The sequence below is a fragment of the Stigmatopora nigra genome, chromosome 8, assembly GCF_051989575.1.
Source record: "Stigmatopora nigra isolate UIUO_SnigA chromosome 8, RoL_Snig_1.1, whole genome shotgun sequence".
Classification (NCBI taxonomy): Eukaryota; Metazoa; Chordata; class Actinopteri; order Syngnathiformes; family Syngnathidae; genus Stigmatopora; species Stigmatopora nigra.
Window position 1 is genome coordinate 6,037,567 of NC_135515.1, and position 23,158 is coordinate 6,060,724.

At 37.6% G+C, this 23,158-nt stretch overlaps 1 protein-coding gene across 1 annotated transcript; it reads left to right on the plus strand.

Moving 5' to 3' along the window:
* The first annotated feature begins 262 nt into the window (after positions 1 to 262).
* On the plus strand, positions 263 to 23,107 carry ppm1lb (protein phosphatase, Mg2+/Mn2+ dependent, 1Lb). Its single transcript, XM_077721915.1, has 4 exons — positions 263 to 917; positions 14,137 to 14,347; positions 19,635 to 19,796; positions 20,810 to 23,107. Exons 1-4 carry the CDS (start codon positions 519 to 521, stop codon positions 21,151 to 21,153), a joined length of 1,116 nt encoding a protein of 371 aa, XP_077578041.1. The 5' UTR covers positions 263 to 518; the 3' UTR covers positions 21,154 to 23,107.
* Positions 23,108 to 23,158: the final 51 nt, after the last annotated feature.

Genomic DNA, 23,158 nt, shown 5'->3' on the forward strand with positions numbered 1-23,158 from the left:
AAAAACAGCACCATCTTTTGGATTTAGCAAGACAATGCATCATGCATCTGATGCCACAGTCATCGTTTTACTCCACAAAATGCAGCACACATTTGTTTTAATGGTGAAGAAAATGTAATTTAGATTTTCCAACGTTTATTGAGCAATATACCATCTTTACATTTTTATTCAATTACAGAGCAGGAATGTGTCATGTTCTTTTTTTTTTAGCTCCACTTCATGCACGAGGTCGTCATTTCCTGCCTCTTTGCCGTAAAACCTGAATGAAAAGAGCAACCGAAAATGAAGTGCGGCTGCCTTGACTTCAGAAAGAGAAACGACGGCTCACTTGACCGCAGTCCAGAACTGGAGTGTCATTCCCATTCGAGCGTCCCACGCGATTTGTGCTTTAAATAAGCCTCCTCCACCACCACCACCGGACATCCACTCACACGCCAGCCAGCATGGAGTGAAGCAGTCCCGGCTCAAGCGTGCACAACCTGCCGCAATTTCCCCACCAGAGTGAGAAGCAATATTAAATGATCGAAGATACGATGACCCTGCTGTCCCTTTTAGGTCGAATTATGCGTTATTTTCTGCTCCGGCCGGAAACCTTGTTCCTGCTATGTATCAGCTTGGCCCTATGGAGTTACTTCTTCCACACGGACGAAGTAAAGACCATCGTCAAGTCGAGTCGCGACGCCGTCAAGATGGTCAAGGGGAAGGTGGCCGAGATGATGCAGAACGAGCGCTTCGGGGGTCTGGACGTCCTGGACTCCGAGTTCGCCAAGACGTGGGAGTTGAAGAGCCACAATGTCGCCGTCTATTCCATCCAAGGCCGGCGAGACCACATGGAGGACCGCTACGATGTGCTTGCAGACGTTGTCAACAAGAGCCACCCGTCTATTTTTGGCATTTTTGACGGACACGGCGGAGAGGTGAGTACAGAAATGGGCTGGAATGGGGGGTCTGGGGGTCTCTCTCATGATAGGATTGGACACCACTGCCTGATTAAAATAAAATGAATCATAACAGCACACTATCCACAACTAACCACAAACATTGTCTATAAATAAACATAATGCAGCTCAGCTGAAAGTGGTTATTAAAATGCTCGTTATTTGTTTATTTTTAAAGCTAAATAAGCATCATGCAAACAAACAGTAGCAGTATATACACATAAACAAACACTAGTGAATTCTTGAAAGAAAGCCCCAGAAATAGCATATATATTGCTTTGATTTTGTATTTAGAATGAAACATAGGACAACTATTCATGCTCAACACTTAAACCTAAGAGGCAATTTTTTATGAGTAAAGACATTTTTAAAAATTATTTGATTCAAACCTGAATTTATTAGGTGCATATTTGAGTGCTATATGTTATTCTATAAATATTGTGAACTATGATGATTGCAATAACTTTGGGTGATGCACTATAATTAACCCATGTTTGTGTATTTAAATTCCCCTTGATTTGTTTATTTTTTGTTGCGTCCATGTTATTTCAGTGTTATTTATGTGTATGTCCAATCCCTGCCCTACCTACTATGTTTGATTCTCCAGCTTTTGGTTCACCTTTTGTATTTTTGGATTCCTTCCTCTTGTTTGCACTTTGTTTTTTGGTCTTGTTGATTAAACCTTTTGAGTTGCCACCACCCTGCTTGTCCTCCCTGTTTTTCCTGCAATTAGGTAGGTCTCTCCCCTGTCTACACACCCGCTTCCTAACACTACGTAACAACGTTGTCTACATGCTGCTTTTTTTCCTCCTAAGAATGTGAAGTTTATTCTATTTGCATCTTTTGTTTACAACCTTCTATTTTCCTCCTGCAAAAAAAAGTATGTTGCATCACATTCAGCTGATATTATTTGTTGTAGTAACTCAAGCAAATTCACATTTTTGTCTGCATAAAGTGTGAATAGAAATTTCTCTATGCATTGATTGTCAGTTTGTGGAAGAGTGCATGAGGCCACCCTAAAAAAAACTCTCAAAAGTGTCTATGTAGTTTTAGAAATGTTTTAGAAAGTCATCTAATATTCATCTTATATTTTACTGCTCAGCAGTCAGCCAAAAAATCCCAACACAGCAATGTGTCCTACTGTTCAAATATTCTTATTCTAAATGACAAATTGAGACCTAAAACACAATGTTTCGCTTAATGTGTATCCCATGCATTTATATAAACGTATTATTTCCCACCCAAGGTCACATTGGAATAATTTTTCACCTATATGAGGGGATTTATCCATTAAATAGACACTGGGTTTTAGCTGACACAGGATAACCTGCATGAAATTTCAACATGGGTCATTTGTCATTTTCAGGGAGACTCCTGATGCACGAAATATACTTTTTGTCACAGTTTTTAAATTAAAACCAATGTATTCAGTTGCCTGTTATTCCAAAGTTGTGCAAAATGTGATTTGTTGGGCGACAAGGTATCTTTCAAGATATTAGAAAATACCCCAAAATTGTAATAACTAATGCAAATGAGCAATAATCAATGAAAGAAGTTCTTAGTACTTAGCACCAAGTCTGTCCTTATTTTACCTGTATTTTATAACTCTGAATAGCCATTTTATTTGGAACTTTCTTATTAATTCCTAAACTTGTTAAAATATATTTCACTTTAGGGGGCAATTGAAGCAGCCATGCTGCACAGTTCACCTTCTTTACCACTTCCCAGTGGCCATTTTATTGCCAGTAAAGGCTGGTGTTGAATATTAATAAAAAGTATGTGAATGCTATTGTATACAACTTTGTTTAGCACCCAAGGTTTGCAGTATTGCAAGGTTATGTTGTTGAAGTACTAAGTTGTTTGCATTCAAACTGTGCAAGACTTCACTTCGGATGGATGAAAGGAAGGTGGCATGGGGCTAAATTCTCTGTTGGTATTACAGGATTAGAAATAACCTATAAAGGGTATTTGCTGTATGTGAAGACCAAAGATTGCAGTGTGTGTTTGAGTGTGTAAATATGCACAAGTATGCGTGTTTGTCACAAGTAAAAAAAAAAAAAAATCAAAGGTTTATTGGTCGCCTAAGTTATGAGCATTGCCAGTAGTTTAATGTTCAGATTGACTTTGAAGGCTCAAAGATTCAGTGATGTTCACACTGTGATTTTTTGGGGGCAAAAGTTTGCTTAATTTTGCATCACTATGGTAGTCACACTTCTAACACACAAATGGTCAAAACAGGAGTTTTTTTTTAATAAACACAGTTATTTATAAACAGTTTTCACCATTGAGTTAGCTACTTTTTTAGGTAGCTAAAATGGCTTATGAAAAATGCTGCACAAAATCTATTTTCTAGTGGTTTTAAGTGGTTTTACATATTCATTTGACACGTTCATAGTTTGACAGAACATTTTTATATTCTTGGCAATTGTTGTTTTTAATGATTGATATTTTGGCAATGTTGTAAAGAACTCTTCTGTATATTGTGTTAAATTTTTAAAAAAGTGTGTTTATTTTCACTTGACAGGGACTTTATTAGTATTTCTGACATCAAAATGATTTAAAATTCCAGTTCAATAAACACCACATTTTTTTCTGTTCCACAAAATAAAATACACGTGGAGTTAATCCCCATCTGTAGCACTTAAGGCAAAGCCAGAATAGTCTCCTCTATAAATCCTGACTTAATTATGCTTATCAAATTTGATTTGCATGGCCCTACTAAATCATGAACAGCATTTGGGCTATCAAGCATCCCGAACATTCTTGGACTTTATTCCTGGCTTCTCTAAGAGTAAGACAGAAAAGAAGAACATGTCTAATGAGGCCTAGCACATTGTCTGATCTCTACTGTTATCCTCCTGTACCCACTTCATGTCCCTGGTGGTGAAACTTGACTCTTGACAAGGTTTCATCACACCCACGATCTTTAACGAAGTGGAAAGTGGAACGCGTGCAAGGAGGTCATGCACCGTTGGAAAGAAAAAAAAAAACTAGGAGAGAAGACACAAGAGGCTTAGATGGATCTAAGAAGAAAAAAAAGGAAGACTCTTGCGGCCTTCTATTAATTTGTCCCTGGTGTCGAACCACAGCAGGCAATGAGAAAAATGGAAAATAAATGGTCCAATGGCTTAATGCCATTCAAGCAGTTTAGCTTTGGAGTAAACATTTATAATCTTCTCTTTTCCCCTGTTAGCATTTTCTATAAAAAGAATCATATTTGCATTCTAACTTTTCCCATTCAGTTCTATAACACTGGAAGCAAACATATAAGGTATGCAAGGCAATCCTAGTCAGGATTTGTTCTTGCATGTAGTATGCCTTGGCTTAGCATTTTTGTTTTTTAAACCACCCTTGTGTTAAACTAATATTTACATTTGGTTATTGGTATTCTCCCTTTGGTCTCCAGCTGGAATTGATTTATTGTTTAATAAAGATGGATTAAGATTTGTTTACAATGCCAATGCTTTCCAAGGGAAAAAAAATTAGCCATGCAAGAGGATTTAAAATAGGATTTGGGGTACATGGAATGGCATTAATTTTTTTTAAATGTTTTTGTTAAGATGTGTTCGAATCTGAATAGGGGTTTTACCTTACTGTATAGGTAGTGACACAAAATGAAGAGAAAAAGACCTCTAATTGCCCTAAACTTAACAGTAAGTAATCTGTAAATGGCACCTAAAACCGGGAAAGTTAATGTGAACACTCTAAATTTAGTGCCATTTAGTTCCTAATCAGTCAAATTGGATTAGACGTCTTGCTAGTGCCTTTAAGTCAACAAACAGTTTTAGTATTTTGGTTCCTTTTTTTGAACAGTGACAATGTATCGATTTTTGGCAAGTTATGACTGGTATGATGGTGTTACTACTAGTGTGTTAAAATAGTTTAACGAAACTGAGAGATGATTGGAACAGGGCTCAGTATCAGCAGTTACTCGTAATTCAGTGACTTGGATTGAAGATCTGGATTTGCCACTTTTGGATGGATGAATGCAATCAGTCCACATCAAGTCCATACACACACGATCCATTGTTCATTTGGATGGCTTGCATGCCAGTTTTTGGGTAAATGTATGTTAAAAATTGAATTTAAACACATTGTTATTGTTCATAATGCTTGCACTGAAATATTTATTGTCACAAAAATATCTATATTAGGATGAGGCAGATGCTGAATATCAGCTTGAAATTTAATCAAGTTTGTAATCAACTGGGATTCTTAGTCTAATCACTTGGCTTTAAAGGAGTTTATCAACAGCAATTCTTTAAGAAAAAGATTGCTCTCTCGGTCAAGTCAATACATATGTTAGCCTAATTCTCGGTGTAAGCTTCCACAATTAGTCGCTTGTTTTGTGCATGCAAATGGGGTAAACAAATAAGTCAGTTGTGTGCTTCACATCTTGGCAGAGGCGGTAGGCTGGGGAAAAATGATGGCTTAGATTAATGATAAGTGCCAGCTGTTTAGCCTTAGCTACGTTGGTGTCAATGTGTGTGTGTGACCGAGATAGTGAGGGACAGAACGTCTGTTGGGTTTCGGGTTAACCAGATCTTCCTGTTCTTTCCATGACACCATGCATGGAACAGGTACATCTTAATGACTAATAATGGATTTTTTTGTTATCTACATAAGGAAGAAGATAAAAATCTAACGTATTTTATAATTATACATCTCTTCAAACAATGATTCCAACTGTTTGAACTGGTCTGGTACTCACATGTGCTGCTGTGCTTTGCACGCCTCCACTGATTTGAAAAGAAGGAATGCAGCCAGTTCAAATGTTTGATATTGGCACATGGTTTCTATTCGCTCTGGAACTCTTGAGCAAAGCAAACTTTGAATTTAACCAGCAGCTGGGAGACCTGGCGCCAATACTGTGAAGCTTATACATTGCTCACAGCATACCAAAGGGGGCATTGGATTGTCTGAATGTCTGTCATTCAATTTTGGTTACCATTCCTAGAACAAATTTCCACCCTAAATTTGCTCCATCAAATTTTATCTTTTTAAACAGTAGACTGGATGGATATTTTGATATTTTTGCTACACACGCAGTGACAATCTGGCAAGAAGGTGCAAAAGTGACATACTCAAGTTGAAGAGGGAATCAGTACATGTGCAACCAGAAAAGCACATGCCTTCACTCTTGGGCTTACGGGTGAAAAACAGCATCAATAAATACTCCACAGTAATATTCTTACTAGGCTGACTGTCATGTTTCCCATCAAGGGTTCAAGACAAAAATAAATTCACCCCAAATACTGAGTCTTCAGAGAGTTTTTTTCTGAGGCAATCTGCTGTTTACGTATTAAAAGAAAACTGTTCTGAGCCTTTAAGCAGTAAACAAATTAGATTGAATGATTAAAAATGCAGATTGAGGGTTATTTGTAACCAGATTGAATATTTGAACAATCTTCATGGTAATAAAGAAACATAATCTTCCAATGGGATTAAAAATCGATTGCCAAATGGGACAGCTTGACGTTTTTATTGAAGTCGATAATGATGTCAACAGTAGTTCAAGGCCACGGCAAGCAGGGGGAAAATGTCCCAGTCAGAAACAGACCATCTCTTGTTGGAAGGTTTATTGTTCGAGGGCTGCAAGGGCTGCGGGCCTCATTTAGAAAATGAAACCTGGGACGCTGACACATTCCAATCATGATGACAGCAACAATCTTTTAATTTTATCGAGTGTTTGCGTGAGAACTGAATATTTCTAATACAACAATGTTGTGTGCATAGCAAGGACTGTTAAAAATGGTATAATATGACTCTTTAAAATTGAATTTTACACACATCGTAAACAGTGGTTCTTATCCAGTTGTATATTGGAATATTCCAAAATATATCATAAAGAAAGAAAAAAACATGTTCAATTTCTCATACTTATCCATGAGTAAATTGTGGGATCATTATTTTTGTGATTGAATATTCTTTGTAAATTGGCACTTTGCAACTGTATGATATGCAGATAAGCGTTAATTGATTATTGTGCAGTTTTTGTATTTAATTATAACAGCTGAAGGCTCTAAGGATCACGACTGGCATCTTGAGACCCAGGCTAAAAGAGTCCAAGTGGCAAGAGGACATACTAGATTTACTCTAATCCCACTGGGGAGGTTGGAACTATCCATGAACTGCATGGCTCCACTTCCTTTTTCTACCTCACGGCTCATCTTGTTTATTTCCACGAATTTCTTCCCTGTTGGAATTGACACTATTTTTAGTGTGACTTCTCCTCTGTGGTGTGTGTGTGTGTGTGTGTTTACACATCCAAACCCTGTTTGTGTTTGCAAACCGGGGACGTGTGCTGCCCTTTCCAGAGTTTATTTAATGAGCTTATCCGGTAGCCCGGCTGGCAACTCAGTTTACAGCTGCTGGCTCGGAAACGGGGCTAGGTAAGAAGAAGACTTTATTGATCCTTTGCTGTGGAAATGTATACCTTTACTGCAGCAAATATATAAATATATATGTATATATATTTTTTTGCTCCTAAAGATTGTCTGCACTGGCATAATATATCTTTCTGAAAGGCAATGGAATCAAACCTTGCATGAAGGAGTATACAAAATGCATCTGAAGAGTTGACAATTGTAAGACTGAAGGTTCAGAATGGTTGAATTGTCTATAGTGGTCTAGCTTGGCCTTTTATTCTGCTGTTTTTCTCAAAAGACTGCCAGACTCCAAGCCATTGCACCTACGCTTTCCTCCCACCCTCCCAACAAACATGACATGCTTTTCCACCCCTTTTGCTCTTTCAAACTCTTCCCTCTCTCTCCCATGGTTGTCTCTATGGACCCCACACCACATAAACTGTCTTCCTTCTCCCTCTTTTTCTTCTAATAGTTCTTTTACAACATCAACTTTCCACATATATTCCATTCTCAGATAGCAGACTGTGCCAAAAGCTATACTCTTGCAAGACGGACAGAATGTAGATAGTGTAGTCAAATTTACAGTTGCCACTGTCTGCCCTGCTAAATCTTCTTCCTCCTTAGCTTTTTCTGTCCCTGATTAACTCTGCCCGCTGAGACATCTTATCTCTCTCTGCAGTCTTCCTGATGTCCCTATCACTGCCTTGAAATATTAGTCTTCTCTTATCCCTATCTCAATAGCACCAAATGCAACCAAAAGTCATCTAGGGATCACATTCATTTAGAGGTGGAATTGCATAATTATGTTCTTTGGACATAGAGACTGGCCATGGTTATGTTCGTTTCCAAGTGTATAGTCTTTTTCGATGAAAGAGTTGTGTCAGGAAAACCAGCTGTATGGAGATCCGAGTGGCCATGGTAGGATGGACACAGGAAGGAGGGAAAGGCGTCCAGGAAGCTGTCGAGACAGAATAGCAAAGCGACACTTGGCAGCATGGTGTGGCAGTGTGCCTTGTTGTATGGTGAGGGACAAGGTTGTGTCTGTTTTCAAAGTACCAGATACTTTATTTCCCTCTGGGTACCTCGTTGCGATGCAACTAATTGCAGTCCGTAGGCTTGATCCCAGGAAAATGTTAACAGAAAAGTTTCTTTTCCATTTTCTCTTTGTAATCCATACAATCCAGAGACATTGACTTCCCGTACTATCTTGCTGTTTGCCTTAGGCATCCACGCTAGGCATTCAGAACTCAAGAGTGTAGTCACCTGTGCAGAGCTTATTGAATTTCAGTGCGCGACCAATGAAAATTTGACCAGCCTAAAGTCAGACAAGGCGTTGGTTCATCCGACGGTTGCATCGAAGATTTACGTGGAAGGGAAATACTTTACTTGTAGTCACAGACACCATTATATAACAATCACATTACCCTCACGAATCGACCAGACTGTGTGCATGTAAATGGGCTGAGAACTGTGAATACTAACATGCAGGTTCATTTTGACAGTGTTCATCCTCTTATCGAGGCCAGATTCCCATTTGAAAAGAGGGCACATTTTCATCTAAATGTAGGAGGTGGAAGTGCTTTTGATGATGTGCCGCGCTGTTGCATGATATTTTAAGCAAAGCTGATGCTTTCTATGGGAGTGAGTGATATGTTATCACAGCAGGGGTGTGCATTTTGCTCAAGGCAAATGCAGATTGATATTTCACATCGCAGGAGTGTTAGAGGAGTGAGTAAAGAGCACAAACGCATATTCACGGGGGCGAGAGCTGCAGTGTGGAGGCAATGAGCCCGATTTATAATGCTGAAGATGTTGGAGAGCGCCGGGATGACGAATGCTTCTGGATAGAACTTTGAATAGTGTCATCAGCCGTACTTTGATAGCTTCCTGCCCACACAACATACAAAGACAGACAGGCTCTTATTGTCTACTCTTAATATGGACCATAGAAATCAGGATTATTGAATATTTTCTATCACATATTCTGTTTTGGAAGCCTCAAGAATTTATGATAGAATGAATAGCCTGAGTGAAATCCCATGTGTTTGTCATTATAATGTCACCGTTACATAGGTATACATTTTTTTCTTGCAGTGTAGAGAAAAGCCCTCTATTATGTGCATAGCAGGAGAAAGTTGAAAAAAAATAATTTCAATTTACTGATGTTTAATAGAGAAGAAAACATAAATGTATATATAAAATATATTTCCAACAAGTGGGTGACCTTAATGCAGGCAGACATTTTATCAATACCAGACTATTTCAGACAATCTGTTATTTCTTTAATTTAAAATGAGTTTTTATTTGTCATCAGAGATGTAACATATTTGCATACTTAAATGTCATCATGTCAGTGATTTGTGTAGTAATTCAACAATAATCATAGGTGTGAAAAGCAGTGTATTAGTATTAATTTATATACTAGGTATGTTCATTTAAGTAGTAGCATCCATCTCTTAATTCTTGCATTAAAGCATTTCGCAAGCCTCTTCCTATTGGCTAAATGAGGTTTGGCTGAGGTCTTTCTGTTCAATGACACAATCTGATAACAGAGGACTCATTTCCGTTTTGCGGGTGACAGACAGTAAGTCACTTGCATAAATCAGTTGACTGAAGTTTGACGTTTTAACACAGCTCGGGGCCGTTTGGATGAAGTCAAGAGTGAATCAAATAACTGAGTGTTGCTTGTGAAAGCTTTCTAAGTGGGTATTAAAACGGTATTTCAGGCAAATACCATTAATCTAGCAAGAAATCCTTAATTCGGATGATCCAACCGTGAAATGATTGATAAGGGCCTTCAAATCCTATCTGGAAAGAAATGGAAATACATTGCCTTCCCGCTGAAGTGTGTTTGTAATTTTTAAAATACATACAGGTTATTAGAGTCTAATGATCTGTGTCAGGATGCAACACTTGAGCGTACTGGAGGTGGAATTTAAACAGTCGGAATGCATACATATTCTGCGTGATAATGATACTAGGGATCTAATTATGAAGCATGGAGGCGCAATTTTAGTTTACACTCTGATGAGTAAATGAATATTCAAGCAATTTTCTATCATACCCAGATTGCAGGAATCCAAATATGTCTTTAGATGCAAAATATGTGTGCCTGAATAAAGTATATCTTGTAATTTGGAAGCCATAACATCAGTTTGTCTATAGTTTATGTATTATAGATTCATAAATGACACTTGACATCCACATATGTAGACATCACTTGTTTGTACCAAAGCGTAATATTGAGGCCAATATCACTCATTATTTTTAATTTAATAAAAATAGTCATTTATTCCTTTGCATGGCTTTTGCAATAAAATGAGAAGCTAACAAGTCCAGGAAAAAAATCTTGGGTATACCAAGATGAGACGTAACTCAGGGCTTTCAAAGAAAAAAACATCTGTTCATAAAAGAATGTCCCCTATCATAAATCTCAGATTTTTTTGTGTAAGCACTCAACAAACAGGGTCAAAACAAAACAACATAATGGTAATACCAGCAACACTAAGAACAGACCATTGCTTCACAAATTGCATTTCAGTCTCCCTTACATCTTTTTATCCTTAACTGAGGTTCCTTCTTTTTCTCAACATACATATCATACAACAGATGGATGGTTGAATACTTCGATTAATTTTGGAATAAGTATTGCTCAAAAGCCAAAGTGAAACGACATTAAGTTAATTTGTTGTGTAATTCTTATTATGAGTCCCTTTTCACATATTTTGTGAGATGGTGGTTGGCTATAAAGCAATAATATTACTACATTTTAATGCCAACTTTTAGCTCCCCTTAGCACAAGGATGTCGTATTTATATCTATGGAGTGTGCAGCAGTGAGCTGTAAAAAAATAGTCATCTGTTCGGTTAGGAAAATTGCCAATGTGCAATAATTGAGTTGAGTCTGTGAGACGCTAGAGACTGATTAAACTCTGTTCTGGGTTGGCACCATGTATTGGCTGGAATAGACTTCCAGACCATTTGAATTGGGCGAGTTCTCAATGAATATTCGCTTATATTTGATAACACATTATTAATTTTGTCGAATTAAGATAGGTAATTTTAAAATTTTGATTTGAGCCATATGGTTGGAGGGCTATTCAAGTCAACCGAGACATAATTCAATTCTGCACTGGATACACTGATGTATTTTTTTCTTTTCTTGAAGGTGAGGCTATTGTTAGCTATGCATTAACCACATGGCCTTCCCCCCATAGACCGTTATGGTTTAATCTGAGTTTTCACCTCCTGTAATGGGCCCGCTGTCACAGGAAGGACACATAATTGAGGTCTTACTTCTAACTTGTGTCTATTGGAACGAGAAGACTTATGGCTGTACAATGGCTGGGTGCACCTCTCTAATACTACCTTTCAATGTATGAGAAATGACCATTTTACCTTTGATTGCAGTTCACTGCTGAAGAAGCCAGTAACTTGTTATTTGTGCTCTACCAGCATCTGTTCAGTGAACATAGAATGCAACTTGCTCTTATCATCCTGGTCACACACCTCCTATTCTTTTATACTCAGCTAGTGTTGTTCAGCCAACAGATGGCCGTCCAAGCCTTGAGACCTGCAACTTTTAATGGGATTCTACTCACCTTTACAGCTCAGATCTACTTTTATAGGTCTGTCTTCTAGTTCAGACAGAAATAGCCACGTGTGAGAAATGTACTCCATCACCTTGATGCTGTCATATTCACTGCACAATAATGGCTGATATACTGTTTATGACTTGACTTTTTATCCTGTCTTTGCAAAGTTTGCAAGCAAAGACTCTAAAGTTGTCTATGCTTTAAGACCATTGCCTTTGGAGTTCAATCAAAACCAAATAATATGGACTTTGGGAGTGGTTATTGCTTTTTTTTAGTTTGCCACTTCCATTTGTTGGCATTTTGCATCTTCCATGTTTTTTTTTTGCTTATGTATTCAGTTGGCACCCTATTTGAAGAGTACAGTAGCTCAACTGTTGCTGCATATCCCTCTCTGCAACCCCCTCCTCTCTAATGCCCATTTGTGTTATATTTGTTATGGGTTCTGTGAAATTTAATGTTTGGGTAAGCAAAATAGTTTTAGGGATGCCAGAATAAGATTTGTGTGTGTGTGCACAAGTGTGGGTGTTTTGCAAGGCTAGACCAAAATTTCCATTCTGGATTAATGCAAGTGGAATGCTATGGCAGCACATGGGTAAGAAATAGTTTTACTTTCAGTGTTTAAATGAATAAATAAACTCTTCTTGTTAGTGTACAGTTATCTGCATATTGTACACGTACCCAAGTGCAACTAAAAGGCTTTCTTAATACCAGGTCTTTTGAAAGGAGATGATTTTTTTTGTGCCGGGTAGCCATGTGAGAGTTATGACCCACTGCCGCAATTTCTAAATGCCACTGAGCATTACAGCTTCAGTATTTACTCCCATAATTGTTTTCTTTTTCTCACTGCACTGCCTGTTATTGCCTACTTTACTCATTGCCTATTTGCATTCATTCATTCAGACTGTTGCCAAGTGCAAAAGCATCTCGGCACCAACCCTTAATCTCAGCCATGTGTCCAAATATTGAGTTCTCCTCTTTTTATTATTGCTATCCTCATTTTACCCTCCTTTTTTCTACTTCAATTTTAATTAAACGGAGGATTTTGCCATTGGACTCAGACCCAGACTCACTTTGTATATCTGCTTGGGCAAAGGCTATGTGATTTATCGTACAGTGAAGAGTGGTTAATGCTAGGACTGAGAGTCTTTGTGAACAGTGTTTAATTCAAGTTGACAGCCTCATCATTTAAACGGCTCAGTAATTGTCTTTGTCTTCCTGTTCTATTTGTGACTTCTGAACTCACTTTATTGAAAATATTTCTTGTGTGAAATCGGCAGGATGAATCCACTTGTAGAGACGATAAGGGAGGATAATACTGAAATATTTTTCAGAGAAGGAAGATAGCTAGGAAACAAACAGGAAGGGACACTGAGAGTTCAATGGAGATACTCAAAAGCGTGACGCAAACTTTAATGTTTTTTTCGATGGGAGTGTTAAAAGGAAAGGCGGAGGGGCTGGAACCCAGACGGCAAATTGCAAAAAAATATAATTTGAAATGCGATCCAAAAGTGGAGCTGAGTGTGTTTCTGACAAAGGAAAAATTAAATTAACCAAATCATTGAAAGCAATGTTCTACTACTGTGTGATGAGAAATAGAGGAAAGGTGGGTTTAGGAGAAATGAAGGGGTCAAGAAACGGCACAGCGTTTTGACCATTTTAAAACATGGTCTTCATTTAATCTCTATAATCTAACCCCAAATCACAGAATTTGAGATGGTGGTATGTGCATTTTTGCAGAGTCTTCTCATATTTAAAGAGCAAATGAAATACTATCTTATTTTTTATTCATGTCTGTGGTGTATGATTTGATATCTTGCTTGGAACCACTCGAACCTTATGACCTTGCTTGTTTTTCTGATTCCGAGCTGAGTCAGTGGAAGAGAAAGACGGCATTATTTTCCTCGAAACAGGACCAAAATTGTGTCCAAAGTACACCGAGTTCTCACTAAGGGATTCACTGAGGAAGCTCTGTCTGCTATCCTAGAGTACAAATTCTTAGTTTATTGATACCATTAGACTGGGCTAGATTATCATTTTGGATGTCCTGCTGTATATTTGTGTTTTATGCAGAAAACATCTGTCTCATTATTTAACAGGACCCGAAAATCCAAAATGCTGGTGACAAGAGCAATGACAATATTTCTATGCACTGCCAGGGCCTAAATATCGTCTGATAAGAGACTTTAAAAATATTTTTATAGAGCTCATTTTCTTTCTCTTGGCTATTTGTTATCAGGCTGCCGCTGACTACGCAAAGGCTCACCTGCCGGAGGCGCTCCGCCAGCAGCTGCTGAACTATGAACGTGACCGAGAGCGGGATAGGGAAAAGGATAAAGAGAAAGATGAGAAAAAGGACAGCTTGTCCTACCCGTCCATCCTGGCGCAGCAGATCATGACGATAGATCGAGAAATGTTGGACAAGCTATCCGCCACGTACAATGAAGCAGGTGTGTTTTTATGTTTCATCTACTACTATTACACTTTGAAAACTCCTCAGTAAATGAATGTAACAGACATAACCTACATTCATGAACTCCAAATTCAGACACACTTAAAAAACATTTTCATTTGAGTTGTGTAGATTTTATGGTCAAGTTCAAGACCGCAACTTATTTCTATTAATCATAAAACACATGCATTTGAACTTATACTTTATATAGTGTCGTATTTTCACACTTTTTTTTCATTGTGTATTCGTTGGCTATTGCGTCTTATAGTCCGAAAAATACAGTATCCAGTGTACTGTTCCTTCCAAGGTGTGTCCCATTATACACCATTGTGTGGCTATATAACACATCAACAATGATCTTACCACTGCTGGTATAGTTTTTGGTTGTGTCTTCAAGTCTCTTTTACTGTATTTCACATGCACCTTTTTTCAGTCATCCATTGTTGAACAGTGACCGTCAGCAGCCCCCCCAGGCGTTGCTTATTCAGCTGTTTAAATACAAGACAATCTTTGCAAGGCTTGTAGTAATTATCTCTGGAGGAGCACAAGGCAGGAGTGGGGGCGTGTGATGGATGTAGAGAGGTAAGAGAGGGTCAGAGCAGGGGACATGTGGATGTTTCAGCTGCTTTAAAGCGATGCAGCAGGGAGACTGACGTCAAGTCAGAGGAAATTGTTTATTGGTTGAGGACACACTGTGATGAAATACCACCTTGTGTTATCATGGGTAGAAAGGGAAGATGAGGACAATAGAAATACAACAATAATCTAAAGTATGTAATTGTTCTGACAAGTATTTATGTACTCTTCAGCTGATTGGAAAATGTCTTTCTTTCCAAGATGTTCTTTAGATTTTTCACCTAATAGTCCGAATGTCTCTAAAAACTTGGCACTTTTTACTTTTTCCCAAAAGTAGTCACTAAAACTATTAAGCCCATCCAAAGGCCTCCAAAAATACTCCATGAAGCATTTAAAATCAGCTTAATGTTATCCTAGCTAATTTATTCTATCTCTTAATTATGGTTTTCAATCTGAAGCCAAATTTATAATTATTTTTTTACGATAATAAAATCAATTTACACATACTACAGTTGGCCGGGAGCATCTGTTTTATATTCCAGGTTAGAATCAATATCAATGACATGATGCAATTGTCAGTAATATGATAAAGAATTGCAGCCTTCTTGAATGGACCATAAACCTATTTTTTATGATGTTCGCTTAAATTTCTTTCTCATCCACCACAACACAGTGCCGCATTCCGCAGTATAATGCTACCATAGCCCCTGTGCTTTGCAGTATTTTCCAGTATCGATTGCAGCTTTTATTGGCCCCTGTTCTGCCGTGCCATCGTCTGTATTGTTGTAAAATTCTTTCTTGTATTCATTGATGCAGTGAAATGTTTTATCTCAGAGCAGAGAGCTTTGAATTACACTTTAATGAAATCTTATACCTCTAAAACAAGCCTTGTTTCAGACAGCATGATTCAATGAAATCCAACTTACCACAGTTTTTAGTCACATGGATGAATTTATCATCACACTTTATCCTTTTTTTTCTTCCGCTGCATACACTGCGGCAAAAGTATATATTTAAACAGTTATGTGACAATCTTTTTGACCAACTTTAACAAAAAAAATGCAATAGACAATATGAAATGTAATGTTATGTACATGAATGATTCCAAATCAGCCATTTATTTACAGTCATCTTCCACCACAGTGATAATGTTAACATCCTGTAATTAATAGATATAAAAGACAAAAGTAGGCGAAAAAAAACTAATAAGCATGAATCTTTCCTGTGACCTAGACAAGTTAGAAAAAAATGACAACGCTAAATGAAATAATTGACTTAAATCAGGGTGAAAGGGTAAGATTTCCAATTGGATTAAACATTTGAACAATGTCTACAGTGAACAATAACTTGATTTTCAACATGTGACTCCCATGTCAGCAGTTTATCCTCCATCTCATTGAATCCAGCTGTGCTCGAGGGAAAGCTCATGACACGTTGGTTGTTAAAGAAGCCCATTAAACCCTCCAGTTGCGAAAAAAAAGCAGCTCCAATACGGTAGCAACAATCCTTTTTTTAGCCACTTACCCACCGGTGACCTCTTTATCCTCTTTTATGCAGGTCATTTGCTTCTTCTGTACTCTACCCAGTATCTGCTTACTCATCTATGCTTCTCTTGCAAGAAAATCCACTTCCTGATCCCTCTGTCTTTTTGTGTTTGGATGCTTTGCCACCTTTTAACAGCACAAACAAAAAACTTTAGTCCAGGGCTATTTTGTCCAGACAAGAAGAAACACCAGCTCAGAGTGAACTTTGCAAAGGTCCTTGCTAGTTTAGGCTTTCATTTAATACAGTCTCATATTTTGGAAGGTAGGATGGCAACTACTGATCAAGTAATTGTTTCTCATCCTTCTACTTGTGTGTAATTCAAAACTCTCTGCTGCTTATTGCAATCAGAGAATCCTGAATTAAGTCAGCAGGGGTGCAAGTAAGAGAGGAAAATTCTCAGTCAAACTCACATTTCCTGAAATATCTGATTCATCTCCAGGCTCAGTCCCCTTGTTGTTTATCAGCAAATACAAGAAGCAAAGATACGACTGATGTGACTTTAATGCAGAAGCGGTCACCTTGATGTAGTGTGGTATTTGTGTACTTCTGACCTTGATGCACCAACTTGACCTCTATCACATGACACAGGCTTGGCAACAACAGCATGATGTCTGCAAGGAAAAGTGGAAGGTGAAAGCAATGTTATAGAAAGCAGGTGGTTGCGTGTTATTCATCTTTACATCAACTTGTTTCTGTCTTTTGACATGAACAACTTAAACAGGACAGTGAGAAGGTAGAATCTTGGTCTTTTAAATTTATATTTCAGGATGAATCGGGTTGACATTGGGTAGATATATTATAAAAAAATGAACTCAAATTGTGAGCTTGGTGATCTGTCCAAAAATAACGGAAGAGTAGATATTTTAATTCTGCAGATAAGGAATTTAATTAATTAAATCTGAGAGAAAACAATAAAAAATACACTCATACGGATCAATGCATATATATGCCTGGAATATACTTTCCAAATTGAATTCTGAGCTTGGTTACACGAATAACAGTGGGGTAGCAAAGCAACCGAGTTTTTGATAGCTTCTTTCAAACTGACAAAAAATGATTTGTGCTGTTTCGCTTTCAAGTAATCATTGCCCAAACGCCTCCAAACAATGCTTCAAGGAAGAATGCAGTCACGCATTCTAAGCCTAGTGTGTATAGATAGCTAAACACACACAGTGTGTACAGTGTGTAAATGTGTGGAGATTTTAATCTTGTTTCAACACTGATGCTTATTCATAGACCAACATAAACCAATAATTAGCATGCATAAAGTATATCTTACTTTATTGGAGATTGGGGAAGGGGTCTCTCAACATGGGCTTGCCTAATTGGCCTAGGTTGTGATAGTGAGCCGCTTCTTTCCATTATCTCTCTCGCTATGGGATGCCGATAAGGATAATTAGCCGGACAGCGTGGCAAAGTGGAGGCGAAGCTGTGTGTCAGATTATGCATGCAATTAGAAGACTATTTTTTCACCACTGTAAAAAAAAATAGAATTAGCAATGAAGCATCATCAGTAGTCACTGCACTCTTCCTTGCTGAATTACTTTATTTCCATATTTGAAGGCTTTTTTTCCTTCATGTGTTGCTGTAAAGAAGAAAAACTAAAACTGTGGTTTTCCTTCTGAGAAGTAATTGCCCTTCTCCAGCTCATAATTCATCTCTCCTTTGAAATGGGATTTCATGTCATTCCATCGAACCCCGAAGCAATATTGGATGTCCGTCATCATTCCTCAGCATCTGTAACTTGGACAAAAGTTTTAAGGACAATAGGTCTTCTCTAGAACAGCTTAATTTTCAACAAATATTCCAAACGATCTTCCACAGTTCGCCTACTGTGCACAATGACTGAATACAGCGTTTGAGTCGGACATTTTTATTCTTTTACTGCACATCATCACATCTCACTTATGCCTATAACCAATTTTAGTTCTGGCCTTTTGTGAATGCTTAGTCAAGCTCTTTTTTCCTTCAACTTTGGACAATGATTTGTTAGATGGCCAAGAAGCATTTTTTTTTGCACAACCCTGGAAAGAAGACAAAAGATTTAGACTCCACATGTTTCAGACAGACTGACCAGCCAAATAGTGAGGCCATGCTTCCTCCAGATCTCTTTGTAGTTTACAGCAGGAGTCGGGAGTTTGTGTTTCATGGTTGGCCAGAATTAGTCTTGGGGAGAATAAAATCGGTTGAATTTCTTGGATGTTGTCATCCGGGGATTTTCCATTTAATTCTTTTGTTGGACACTTATTTACCTCATTGGCTGCCACTAATAGTACTAGACCTATAATCCAGTTTAACTGAAACTGGCAGCAAATGAGTGCTGCCATGTATCCCAGTCCAAATGGATTTGGTCTATAGTGTTGTCATTGACATTCAAACTTTGGCTTTAATGGCCTGTTTTCCCAATTTAAATGAATTTGACATCTTTCATTATCAATGACTGTCAATGGGTTAAAGACTATGACCAAAGAAATCTATACTTTATATCGTATATTTAATTTGACGGTTTTTTATTTTTACTACTTTAGCTGAATAGAATTGGATGAATGAATTAGTTTTTATACTAGGTTTATAAATTTAATATATTGAATAAAAGATGGAATAGTATGAGCCCCTCTAAAGCAGACAAAACTGTAGTACATTTTTGTTGGTTTAAAAAAGGTTGAGAAACATCATCCTGAGCAAGGAAGGCGCCTAGCTTCGTTCCCTGTCATCATGGTTACGCAGAGCCATGTTTAATTTGGCACTACAACACTGTGAAGAAGTGCAAGTCCATTTGCATAAAACACGCTGGTTCCCTTAAAAAAATGAGAGTGAGAAGTCTCCTATTTTTCTTCATTCTAGGGATATTGTGACTAAACTTATCACAGCAATTTACCTAAGAGAATCAGGGGAACAGTTTTAATTTGCGAAAAGGATGCAAAATAGATTACATATCATAAATAATGTCTGAGCCCCTAGTAATAATTAAAAAAAACATCCGGAAGGTGGGCATCCAAATTTGTTTCTCACTCTAATATCTTGGACAGAAATTAGCACTTGTCCGAGCGCCCTTTTAGTTCATTGAACTGAAATGTCTTATGCATAGACTCGATTCAGCCCGTGGATTATTTTCACATCATCATCATCATCATCCACCCTCCATCTTTCTTCTTCTTCAACAGGCACCACATGTCTGGTGGCCCTGCTGTCCGATAAAGAGCTGACAGTAGCCAACGTCGGCGACTCACGAGGAGTCCTCTGCGATAAAGACGGCAACGCCATTCCTCTATCGCACGACCACAAGCCGTACCAGTTAAAAGAGCGCAAGAGGATCAAGAAAGCTGGTGAGAGTCAAAACAGACGAACCACGGGTCGCATACTAATGAACGTGTGAAGCAAGGAAAGAGTCATGAGCATTAAAGCCACTTGCACTATGGCTTTCGTTTTTATGGAGTGGCTAAATTCAGTTTATTAGTGATTAAATATAGCCAGCAGAGTGCATACAACGGTTCAGGTGCTTTTTGGAGCCATAATTCTGCCTCCCACTCTTGCTGCATACACTGTGGAGTGCTAGAGGGATGATGGCAAGGGGCCAGAAGTGTAAGGCTGTGGGCCACTTTGCACAATAGTTCATCATCTCCATCTAACGGCTCGTGTAGGTAGTGGAGGGGAAGTTTTTGGAAATACCCAAATATTTAGCTTCAATATGATTCTTATATACAGTACCAGAGAAGTACCATTTTTATATGATACATATTTTTTTTTATATTATACACATTTTTCATAAGCAGTAACAATTGGTTGAATTTTATAAAAAAGTGTTCAGTCATCTGAGTAATCTTTGATTGGAGATAGTAAAACAATGAATCAAATTATATGTATTAAATGTTTATGGAGAATGATTTATTTTCCTTTGTCATGTTAGCTTGGGGATGGAATTACATTTCAGCAAGTCCACTTAAATCATCAAAAGCATTATATTAATTTGTAAATGACATAGTTCTACTATGACTGTAGACACTGATTTCATATTTCCAACTTCAAGGAAAAAAATGAATGCAAAATTAACCTTTTCCTCCCTTAGATGTTAATTGAACATTTTTTTTGCCTGATATCAGCATTCCTTAAATACTCACTTGGAAATCAGGAAACTGTAGAACATGCTGACCATGTAAGGAAGTCAGAATGTAATTCAAGAAATTGCTGAAACCCCCACTGCCCCTAAGCGGCTCTATTTCAGCCACAACTAGAAGAGGAAGTGGCAAACTTCCAAGGGAATGTTCAAGAATGAATCATAACGAGAGAAAAAAAACTATGATTAAACTAGGACTTCTAAACGTCTGTCTTTTATCGCCAGGTGGCTTCATCAGTTTCAATGGCTCATGGCGAGTGCAGGGTATCCTGGCCATGTCCCGCTCCCTGGGCGACTACACCCTCAAGAACCTCAACGTGGTCATCCCCGATCCCGACGTCCTCTCTTTCGACCTGAACAAGCTGCAACCCGAGTTCATGATCCTGGCCTCGGACGGCCTATGGGACACTTTCAGCAACGAGGAGGCTGTGCGTTTCATCCGCGAACGCCTGGACGAACCGCATTACGGCGCCAAGAGCATCGTCCTCCAATCGTACTACCGAGGCTGCCCCGACAACATAACCGTCATGGTGGTCAAGTTCAAAGGCAAGACGACGGGAGACCAGTAAGATCACATTTTATTTGTTGAAGTAGTGCTGTATAGGAATATTGGCAGAATCCTTTATAGTGAAAATGTCTGAATTCATGCATCACACAAAGCCACCTTTTTTATTTTTAAGCTTTTTTTAAGCTTCTTTTGTAAAAATAATTGGCTGTTTGCACTTGGCTAATACATAATGATTGATTAATTGATTACTGAGAATTCTGTGCAGAATTAATCGTCGGAAAAATTGAGCACTATTATTAGTTATATTAATTATAAGTTATATTGAGCCAATATTACTGCAGTGAATTTTGGTAAAGTTGCACGACAGAGAGGAACTAGATATCAATATATTTTTATTTTTCCCCTTCAAAATCAGATGCTTTGTTTTAAATCGGGCCTACTTCAATTTACTGAAGCACTTAAAAAATTAGATTTGATTAGTGCAATACCAATATTAAAACATTTTAAAAAAATACACCCAAAAACACAGATTATCATTAGTGTAAATATGTTAAAAATGGCAAACACCGCGCTGACTCTTCGTTTAACAAGTCTTTGACCACAATACAAATTAAAAGTAACAAATATCTGAGTTCAAGCCAAAATGTAATTAGCAGATGCTCTATAACAATTATCCTGGCTTCTACTGTATTTCATCTTATTTATTTTATTATTATTATTATTATTATTTTTGTATTTTCAATCAGGCATGCCGATTTTCACAGGTCACTCTCTTCTGCAGAAGATATCCAGTTTGTGAAGGTACACCCAAAAAAACTAAGAAAAATACCACACTAAAGCTAAATACGTATTGTACAAAATAACTTTTTTCCCCTTTTAAAATGATTAGCTTCGTTTTATCTTAAATTCATATCAATGTGGATGTGCCACACACGCCCATATGTAGTATTTATTAAATACTAAATCCTTACGCTACTAAGTTGCATTAGCAATGGGGGAGGGAGTGGTTGTCCTACTTTGCCTACATTGACTACTCAAAATATGAAGAATTAAAAAAAAAAAAAACATTACCAGTGTCGAAAAACAACCGCCATGCGGATTAATGTCAGCAGCAACAGTACAATGCAAGCTTAGTGTTTTAAATGGCATTATTTGCAAAGTGTTTCGTCTTTTGCGTCGTCACTGAGTCTTTGGTCACGTATTATTTTCCAGTATTGCTCTATAGTCAAGACTTGTACTGCAATAGAAGGATGAATGTGCTTGTACAGCATAGGACTGCCATATTGTGTCATTTTAAAAAAACGTTTTCATTCACAAACAATTGAAAAAAAAAAGTATTTCTTTCAATAATTTGTTTTTTTAGTCAGCCAGATGTATTAGAATATTTGCTGCTTGGACAAAATAACAAAAGGTGACTTAGAGTATGTGTTTAACCGTAACAAAGTGAACATTTTTGAAGCAATACATCTCTAATAACATTTAACAGTTGCTATATGACGTAACAACAATGATAATGTAAAAAGATGATAAAGATTGTTGTACACTAACATGAATTGTTTATCAAAACTCAAAAATGAAACAAACGCTTGAACATGAGTAATATTGTTGCCTTATTTTGAACGGTTTGTAATATCCAAATTTTGGGTTTGTTTCAAAACGTGCATCCTGCATGAGTGTCGCGTCACTGCCGATGTTAAATCGTTTAAACAAATGTCTCTAAGAGACATACAAATGTAAAATGAATGTACATACTGTGCTGACCTTGGCATCACTCGCTGTCGACACGACATCAATGAAAGCAATGCGATTGTATTATAACAGTAATGTCTATCTGTTAAAATTTGTCTTTAGATTTTTTTTTCATGTAAAAAAACCTTTGTCATTCATCATGAACATTACAGAATGTTATTTTGGCATTTGTACGTGTTCATTATATAATGTAAGAACTTAAAAGAACGATATTTTAAAGCGTTATTTAGAAAATGGGGAATATTAAAACAAATAATTGCTTTGTGCCTGTTTTCTTTTGGTATTATTTTGGGATTCTGAATTTATAGCATCATAGA